Consider the following 10,387-nt stretch of genomic DNA (forward strand, 5'->3'; position numbering starts at 1 on the left):
AGAGCTCACAGAAATTAGTGGTTGTGATACCTTTTCATTCACATTTTCCTTTTTATGTATTTGAGCATGCTATAAGGATGTTTAATTTTCATTTGAAAATGATCATTGAGTTTCATAGTGATGGTATGTAGGCTAAGTACATGCACAACGTTTTATAGTTTCATATGACAAAGCAAAAGGAGAACTGGGGGGGAAATCTATTAAATGAGTAAAATGTGTAGTTAACAACTGTTTGAAAGTAATTCTGGTTTGCAACAAAATTCACTTGAATTTACTTCTGAAAGGGTTAGAATAATATTCATAGAAGCACAATTAGGACCTTTTAGATTACTTCTGTAAGAAGTAATCAACTAATGCAGCTGCTAGAAATTATATCTGTCTACTGAGAGCTTGGCTTACTTCAACCTGAAGAAAGTCAGTCTTTCTCCAAGTTGAGTCCTAGGCTGGTATTTACAAATACTTACACATAACTATATTTCTGTAAACTCTTAATTACAAGATATTTTTCATACTCTAAATATGTAATAGTGTTTCCTTTTGCCCTCCTGCATGCATCTTAGTCTCATGCAGTCTTTAAAAGCATAGGTAAATTAAATATGTGAACTAAAAGAAGCTTTTGTGCTCTGTAACCTGTTAGTCTAGCTTACCTTTTTGATGGCTTTTTTATTTTTGCATGTTTATTCTTAATCTCACTGGGAAAGGGTAAGCTATTTGTGCATTTGATTGGTGTGCTTTGGCACTTTGTGTGATCAGCGCATGTACTAATGATTTCCTTTTATTTTTCTTCCTTCCTGCTTTTTTCCTTTCTTTTCCCCATTCCCCCTCATTCTTTCCATATTTTGTACTGCTGTCTCTATACTTCCTTCTAAATTTCTTTGCTTACTGTAGCAGCCCTTGCCTTTTCTCTTGCAGCAACAGCCCAGGCCCCAAGGATTATTACTGGGCCTGCGCCTGTTCTCCCACCAGCTGCCCTGCGTACTCCTACGCCAGCTGGCCCTACCATAATGCCTTTGATCAGACAAATACAGACCGCTGTCATGCCAAACGGAACTCCTCATCCAACTGCTGCAATAGTTCCTCCAGGACCTGAGGCTGGTTTAATTTACACACCCTACGAGTACCCTTACACACTGGCACCAGCTACGTCAATCCTTGAGTATCCTATTGAACCTAGTGGTGTATTAGGTAAGTTTATCTCCTGAATTGATTAGCTTAGCTCTTGATCACTTTACAAAAGACTGTATTCCATTTTTTCCCAACATGTAACTTTGAAAGTGTTATAACAGGTCAAATGAAGAATTCATTAAAAGGTTCCATTACAAAAGAACATTGACTTAAGTTTTTAGCTCTATCCTATTTAAGTTCTACTTTTTGGATAACTATAGTACAATTTTTCAAAATTACTCTATATATTTTATTTAAACTGATCACATCACATGCATTTTGAACAAACTAATTTTAGAATTGCTGGTTTGTTTTTTTATTTTTTTCTAAAATTTAAGTTACATTACGTATCATTTCCTTTGGAAATATTTTAATATAGTTCTGTAAACTATAAAATGGAAGTATTTTATAACATTTTATTATGATGTCTTACATTTATTTTTTAATATTTTAAAGAATGATCTGATAATTATCAGATATTCCATTCTTCTAAAAGATTTATAGATCTTTCTCTCTTGTATGAAGTCCTTGCTAACACTGAAAAGTAAATGCTGCTTTTAATTGCTGTGGTACCATATAGAATTGAATAAAAACTATGTCATTGACCCCTGAATGATACTTTTAAGCAAAAATAAAAACTGTAGTAATTTACACTTGGTTAAAAACTGCAAGACATGAACAAAAAGTGGTGTGCTCAGAGACATTACTGATGCCTTTTTTTTATAGAGTGGATTGAAATGCCAGTCATGCCTGATATTTCAGCCCATTGACTTGCTGGATGAAGGACTAGAATACAGCAGCCGTTATAACACGACCAGTCAATGTGGAACAAACTCTTTGAATGCAACCCTTTTGTTTTACCAAACAGAATCTGAATAATTTTTCCTGGTGTTTTTTTTTTTTTTTCCTTTCTTGAATTGTATATGACCATGGTGCTGCATGCGTGCTGTTGATTTATAGGAATTTGAACTTTAAAGTTTTTTTTTTTCAGCATTAGTATTGATTACAAATTCTGAAAGTCTCTAATGATCACTGGACACTCAGATTCAAAGTCATTAGCTTGTTAAGACAAATTTATTGCTAAATATGTGAAGACAAGATGCTCTGTTATCTGTGTGTATGTGCACAAATGTGCCTTTTGTTTTAGAAAACTTTTTTATCATGCGTGTGTTTTCCATTCATTACTAAAACATTGTATAAAATAACTCACTGGTTAGAATCACACCACAGAGCTGTTCATAAGAGGCTTATTTTCTATTGCACATTTCTTGAAGCATTTTCAAAATAACCTGTAACATTTAACCCTTTTAAAGTTTTACCTTTTTATTAATATCTTGCCCTATAATCCCATGCATGCTCTTTTTCTACCCAGAACTCCTCTCTGCTGGCACCCACAGCATCTGTTAATTTTTTAAAAAAAACCAAAACTTTGCTCATGTGGGCTTTCCTGCAGGAGTGTAGCTCTTAGCCACCCACTATTGTTCTAGCAGTTAAGAAAGGTAGGCATGATTAGTTCATGTAGAATCTACTTTTATGTGACTAGGTCATCTAAAGTAAAGAAATTATAACAAAACATTTTACTGCTTAGCAATAGCAAAGGACAGTGTAGCAAATAGTGTTTCTGAATTTAGCAAATTGAGCAGTGTTCTTTGGGAATGTTATTTTGGGAGGGGGGATAGGAGTTTGGGGTTGGTTTTTTGTTTTGGTGGTTGTTTTCACTGTAAACAAAACTTAAACAAATTGCTAACTTTGGATAAAGATGTTCTCACCTGATTGGCATATATCCAGTAAGTAAGAGTAAGGATTCAATAAGAATTAAATGAAATATTAAATGAAAACTTAAATATAGGTTATTTTGAAATTACTTGTTTTTGTTCATACTTTGCCGTCTAAGCAGTAAAACACATTGAAGAGAACCAGTAAACTTTTAAAACATTGCTGAGTCTTTAACCCATATGCACACAGATAACATGCATGTATGTCAATTTTCATGTTAAAATACTTTAAAATAAGCAGTGCCCTTCAAAACAGATGCAGACGTGTGTGTTGGTGGTAGTGAGGAGATTGGTAGTAGCATCGCATCAGATCTTCATTGATGACTAATTTTTAATTCCCTTCCTTTTATCTTTAGGTATGGCTTTCCCAACGAAAGGCTAAGAAATTCAAGAACGGTCTTAACTGAACCCTCATCTGATCTGAATTTAACAAATGCTTAGTTTCAGCAGCCTTGGAGGAAAAAAAAAAAGCTTAGCCTAGCAGTCAGTGACTTACTTGCACTTTTTGCACATAGATATAAAATAAAATTATGCTTATTAATTTGGTTTAGTCTGTACTATGAAAAAGTAGCTGTAATTTATAAAGGAGTGTATAGTAGTAAACTGACTGCTAAGTGTTCTATACTGTTTGCTTTACTAATCACCTAATTCATTGCAGTTCATACTTATTGACTCAGAGTTTAAAACCACAATCTGTAGGCTTTAAGAATTGCTTTTAAACTTTTCTAAGTGGTAGAAACTGGAAGTGGTCTTAAGGTTAGCAAATACTTGTCAGTATTAAATATGGCATTATTTAATTAGTCCTGCGCCAAGAAAGGCACTTCAGTGAATATGTGACTAGTAAAGCTTAAATGTGCTTGGGTCTAATAGATTTCATGAAATACTGTAATTTGGGAATCATAAATGAATGGATAAAACAGGTTAAGGCCAGAATGTTTGAAATGAATGCAATATTAGTATACACAGATATATTCTACATATTATAATTAAGTTTTAAAGCTACTGTGCCTTAACTTGTTTCTTTCTTTCCTGAAATGAATTTTTGTAGTAAATGAACATCCATTTTGATAAACCTGCTGTTAATGTTTGTTTTGGGGTTGTGGTTTTGTTTGTTTGTGTTTTTTGGGGGGGGGTTGTTTTTGTTTTTTTTGTTTTTGTTTCTTGGGTTTTTTTGTGGTGTTTTTTGTTTTACTTTTTTTTTTAAATGAATGTCTTCTAACTTTGTCTTGGTAATTGCAATTTAACTAGGTGCGGTGGCTACTAAAGTTCGAAGGCACGATATGCGTGTCCATCCTTACCAAAGGATTGTGACCGCAGACCGAGGTTAGTTTAGTTATGCAGTTCTTGTGTATAAGAAATGCGTTGAGTATACATGAAATTTGCAACACCATGCCAGAGAAGTGTTATGGTGGGTTTTTTTTCTGTGCACATCTGCTTTCCCCACAAATCTAAAAACGTTTGTAATTTTAAAGACATTTTTTAATTGTTTTGGCTTCTCCCATCTTTAAACATACTGAATCATATAGGACTATCTAATGTGAAGTGTTTTATAGTATCTAGCAGTATATAAAGGAATCATCCTTAGTTGGACCTGTTAAAATTTTGATACTGCCTTTTACACAAACACACACACACACACACACCAATTTTTTTTTTAATCGTGGTTTCATTGACTCAAGTATCTGTGTGGTGTTGCAAAATAAATGGATGGGTGCTTTAATGAGCGAGAAGTAAAGGATCTTATTCCTCCCAAGTACTTCTGGAGAAAACTGAAGATTTAGTTTTTATTTCCTTTGGTAATAAAACTATTCAAGCCACTGCATAACCGTGAGGGAAGTGCTTGTTGAGTACCTAACTGAAGTCAGCAAAGTAAGGACTGTGAAGATTACTATATAAGGTAGTTGGATTTATATGAATCAGTAAAAGCAGTTTTCTTTTACTTTTTCATTCTCTTGCTAAAATGGATCCTTTGTCACCTATCATTTGCTGCTAAAATACATTATCTGAAGGTAAAATAACTTTTGAAGTTCTGCAGTGAAAATAGATCCAGTTATTTGGATGTCCCTGTTGACTAAACTTTGGAGAATAAGTCTTCATTTTTCTCCTTTTCACCATTATAATTTGCCACCTATAGGTAACCTTGGACCCTTGCATGAATTGTAAAGTTTATTGAGAAGTGTTGTTTTCGGTTTATTGACATTGGATTGTTTTCTAAAGGCTTTCTCACTACAAAATAAGATTCCCAAACAAGATAGGAAAACCATTTTCTTCGGGCTTCTCAGATGGGACACATTTGCTGCCTAACAATTCAGTTGGTCATTGATAAGTCTTTCTTATCAGTGGCAAACAGGGACAGGGCCTACACTCCAGTTTTGTCATCTGTGAACTTACGAAGACCTACCTGCCTTACATGGTCACCATCCATTCTGTAATGTATTCCACTAACTTGGACAGAGTCATTGTCCATACCAGAATAGTATGATTTTCCAAAGATAAATAGTAATAATATTTATTTAGCCTCTTATACTTAAACGGGCCTTGTATACAAGTTACACATAATCATGTCATAAGAGAAATGCATCAAGATCTCAGTAGTGAACTGACCATCCATGAAGGTAACTAGAGGTCATTTTCCTATAAAGTGTGTAATAATTTTAAAAAACCTTGCACACACGTCTGCTTACATCGAAACAAGGCTTTCTGTGGAAAAACATAGTGTGACCTTTATTTTTCTCTTCAAAGAAAATAGATAGTTTGACTGTTTTGGAGCTTTATTCTTATTGTTAGGAAACATTTCATGTAGCATATAAAATATTTTTTAAAATAGTTTTTCAACTGTAAGAACACTATTTCCAAATTTTTTTTCTTATACTTGTATTTTGAAACAGTGCTGGCATACATGATATTCCTGAACCTAGAGGTGGTTAATGAGCAGATTAAAGGAAAATTACAATGTTATTTGGGAATTGTCAATACATTCCATGTATAGCTGTTTTGTAATTATATATGTGTTGATTAGTTTTGTTACTGATTTAATTCACAATGCAATGTCAGCAAACCGAAATACTAATATTTAATAGCAATACTTGTACACCACTGTTGTGTCACTCACTACAAACATGTCAGTCATTGGGTCTAAGGATTATATCTAAAATAACTCAAATTATTTTATGATACTACTGGATTGTTTGGTTTTTTTTTGTTCTTTTGTTTTTAATCCAATGTATAGGTTTAGAGGTGTAGTATAAGCATTACATATAATGCAAAGAAACTCAGCCCTTGGACATGTCAAACTGTATTATCCTTATAAGCATGCCTTTTGGAATTAGTGGAGGTTTGACTAGTACAATTTTACTAAGAATAAGACCCAACTATAAATAAAACAAAACTGAATTTGATTCCTGTAACAGGCCGACTGACTTTTAATTGTAATGAATTGTAAATGGTGTTGCACACTTGATAAACCTGTGTGTACTGTAGAAGGCCAGGGACTTGGCAGAGGATGTATCCCAGGTGTACTGGTGTCATTAATTGGTAGCTTGTTTTGGTTATATACTCCACAAAATATAATGCCAAGAACTTTCTGATGTTTTTGCAGAAATTTTCATTCTCTTAATTTATATAAAATGTAATACCATTTAATCAAAATTATAATCTGTATCAAGCAATGCTTTAAGATTCTGTATTTCTAGAATCTCTGTAAAGTGGTAAAATTGTGCCACGTTAAATATTTATTTTTTCTTTGTTCTTGGAACAGCCGTTTTTAATTTAAACAAAATCCCAAGTAACAGAATTTTGAAGAACTTCAGGGAAGATGTGGTCACATTGAAGTTAGCATAATGATTTTAATGTTTATAAATTGTATCCTAAATGGTAGACCATAGAAACCATTTTAATTATATGAAGGTAAATCAGCCCATTATTTAGGTCATTTAAACTCTTGTTATCTGTGAACATTATACCTACTGGATTTCATTTTATAAAATGGCACAGATCTGACTTTGCACTGAATATATTTCTCACTTTCATCTCCTCTGCCTTAGTCATAATGGCAACAGTACAAAATACTCTATCAAACCTCAGAATTTGTTAGATTTTAATTAAGCTGTTGAATAAGTCTTAAAATAAAATCATACTACTGTTAAAGTGGACCAAGTTTGTTGAAGCAGAATGTGATAGAGGATGATTAAGGAAGGAAGAACTAAAGGACATTGGGAATGATAACTTTTCCACTTGAGAATTTTTTTATGTTTTACTGTAATTTTGTTTTTGTTTTGTTATTTTGCAAAAGAAAATAGTATTTACAGGTGGCTTCTTTTAAAATATAAAAATATAAAGCAGGAATGTATATGAAATGTCAGATTCTATTGTATTTGCAGAGTATTAGCTTTGAAATTGAATAAAGAGAGCTGTTTGTAGTTTTAAAATGCCATATTAGTATCAATTAGAAATTTTCTCTATTTTTTGATGTATCTAGAGCTTTTTAAGTATAGAATTTTAAATGGCAGGACTTTACAGTGTTTACATGCAAGTGCATTTTATAAGTGTTCTATATGTGTAAAATAGTATTTTCAACTGGAAAGAACTGGCTTGAGCACAAGGCTTGGCCTTTTCCTGGTTCCCATGATGATGCTACACTGCTAGACTACAGTTTAGTACTGCTTTGTATCATGAGGCCAAGGATTTCCATGTTGTTTGTAAATAGAATAATTGAAAAGCAATAAAAATTTTATTGAACAAAAGAAACCTTGTTTGGCCCAGAGTTTATGTTTAAAATGTTTATAGAAATTTTAAATTCTTTAAATTCATTTCTTTTAACCACCAGTTATTAATAATCACATCCATCATTAATAGTCGCTTTAATGCTTGCACCTGGGAAAGTACTAATGCTTAATAGCAGTCAGACACTGATAACTGCACTGACTGTTTCAAAATTCTTTTACCAAGTTCCAAAACCTATTCATTGTTTTTGTTTTTCAATTTCCTTCATTGACTGCTACTAACCATTAGTTGTTAGTTGTATTTTATTTCTATTTTCTCCTGTTAACCAGTTTTGTGGGAGTGGGCTCTCCTTCATATGTTCAAATCATGATATAAGATGGTCATGATTTTATTGCATTCTGTAGATGGTGTCGATCAGTTTGTCAGAATTAAACATGCTTGTTTTTTTTTTTTTAATTAGTTGTGATTAGTTTTTCATGTTGTCATTAAGCCGTCACTAGCTGAAACTAATCTCTTCTCTATCTTTCTTTCTTTTTTTTGTTTTGTTTTTTGTTTCTAACCACCCAGCCGCCACCGGCAACTAACCTATGACCTTCTGACCTCTGAACTCTTCACCCAATGATGACCTGACCATGCCTGCCTGCTGATCAGTTAACTGGTAATCGCCTTTGCTTGCCTGTCATCAGTGCAGCGAGCTGAGGCACTTGTCCGTTCGTCTTACCATCTAACCAAACAAAAGACAAAGAAATTGTTGTCCTCCAACTCCGCTTTTTTCCCCCCTGTTTGGGTGAAAGTGGTTGTAGAACCTGCACTGAATAGTAGTAAAGCAATAAGGTCCAATCCATCCCTCAGCACTGATCATCCTTTAGCGTTCCGCCCTAAACGAACGGTAAGAAGGCCTCTCTTAAGAAATGACAACAAATGGCCCTTAACTACCCGATGACAGAGGCAGTTACTGTGAGAGACTTCTAGGAATCCTTTTCTTCTCATAGGGAAGTCAAAGCTCTCTCTCTCTCCCTCTCTCTCTCTGAATGTACTGTGCGATGATGCATCATGCATGAACCTTTGGTCAGGGATGTCATTGGTGAAGTGATTTCAAAAAGTATTCAAAATTTGACATGCTGTTTAGTCACTACAGTGCCCTCAAAGGGCAGAAGTTGCAGCCTTTTTTTATATTGCTTGCCAAATTTGATGTAGTAAAAGAAAGTGTGCCATGAAAGAAAAATTAACAAGGAATTTTGAAAACTAATGCAAAGAACAAAACTGCAACACTATTTTTTAAAAAAGAAAAAAAAAATCTGAGTTAAAATTATCGAGCCTGTATTTTACACCTCCTTAAAAGATTATATGAGAACAAGGTACATGCATTATGTGTCACATTACTGGGCAAACTGTTCAAATATTTTTTTTAAACCTCCCTGTATAGAAAAATCATTAAGGATGTAAAAGCCATGCTTGCCTATTTGCTGTATACATGTAATGAAATTGTAGATAAAAGTGTAGTGCATTGAAACAAATGAACAAAAAAAGTAGATACTTTTACTATACAAGGGTGCTGGTGCAGAAAAAAATATATATTTTTGGAAATGTAGCATTTTATACTTTCAAGTGTTATAAAAAAAAAGAAAAAAAGAACAAAGAAACCCTTTATTTCATTAAATGATTTTTTTCTGGTGGTTGTCAAGAAACAAAAGACCAAAAGAGCCTTTTTGTCTTTCTTTTTTATTTTTTAAGTATTGGAATAAGTCTAAAGAAAAGAAAGTGCCTTATTTTCCTTCATGGTCATTTAGTCAAGTGTCTCGTAAAATCAGCTCCTCCCTCTGAGAGAAGTGAATGCATGCCGCTCCGCCCAGTGTGTGAGGAAAGAGGAGGGGGGGCAGGGAAGACACATGAGTTGATGGTTTGAATTAGAAGATATTTGCTATGTTACCTTGATGCAAATTTGCCAAATCTGATACTGTGAAAAAAAAAAATTTGATAACTTTTCTATCTTATGCCAGACTGCTCATTCATTTTTAAAACATTTTCATTCTTTTAAAATCATAAGTATTTTTGTTTCATGCACTTGCTCAACTCAAATTCAAAGGATCTGAGACAAAAACTGTGTTATTCTTTCTCACTATCAAATTAAAAAAAGTAAATAGAGCGCTGTTTTGTTTTAAGGGGATGACTTATATTCTTATTGATTGAATAGTAGTGACCTATAAAAGACTTCACTAATTTCACATAATAAAGATTTGTGAATTTTACCAATTTTTAGTCTAAAAGTTACTTAAAACTTATACAAAATTTTATAGAACTTCTACCTGCCATGTCAGATAATTTCTATGATACAACTTTTTCATTAGTTCTAACTTCCTTTGCTTTTGACTTTTAAAAGAATGTTAGAAATTAGCATTAATTTGCATATAAAGGCTCAACTATGTATCCGTTTAAGCTTCCTAATTCATGTGAAGTTGAAACAGTTGGCCTTGTGTGATAGTTGAAGCAATTTGTGCACAAAGCTGATTTCTAAATACTTGCATGATTATTCATTTTTTTTTAACAACTCAGTACCAGACATGGCAAATTTATCAAGTGACATTGTGTTCCCCAACTTATCAACTCATTCCCTCTTACATACCTTCACAGCTTTGAAGTCAAAGGTCAGCAGTAAAGCTCAGTAAGCACCTGCATGGTGACCTCATCTATCACCTTGTCTCACTTGGAAATGATTTTCAGTTTAT

At 33.3% G+C, this 10,387-nt stretch overlaps 1 protein-coding gene across 5 annotated transcripts in view; it reads left to right on the forward strand.

Annotated features, from left to right (window-relative positions):
* LOC114031420 (protein quaking) overlaps positions 1–9,356 on the forward strand; it is a 193,290-nt gene extending 183,934 nt beyond the window's left edge. Inside the window, exons 6-8 of one of the 5 annotated variants that reach the window (XM_027846493.1) lie at positions 889–1,185; positions 4,188–4,262; positions 8,229–9,356. In XM_027846493.1, the coding sequence (XP_027702294.1) occupies positions 889–1,185; positions 4,188–4,262; positions 8,229–8,245 (389 nt within the window). In that variant the 3' untranslated portion in view covers positions 8,246–9,356. Of the gene's footprint in view, positions 1–888; positions 1,186–1,890; positions 2,068–3,295; positions 4,028–4,187; positions 4,263–8,228 lie in introns of those variants that run through there. The other 4 variants (XM_027846490.1, XM_027846494.1, XM_027846495.1 and 1 more) reach the window with 4 other exon arrangements.
* The last annotated feature ends 1,031 nt before the right edge of the window (positions 9,357–10,387 follow it).

The sequence above is a fragment of the Vombatus ursinus genome, unplaced genomic scaffold, assembly GCF_900497805.2.
Source record: "Vombatus ursinus unplaced genomic scaffold, bare-nosed wombat genome assembly UNPS02015175.1, whole genome shotgun sequence".
Classification (NCBI taxonomy): domain Eukaryota; kingdom Metazoa; phylum Chordata; class Mammalia; order Diprotodontia; family Vombatidae; genus Vombatus; species Vombatus ursinus.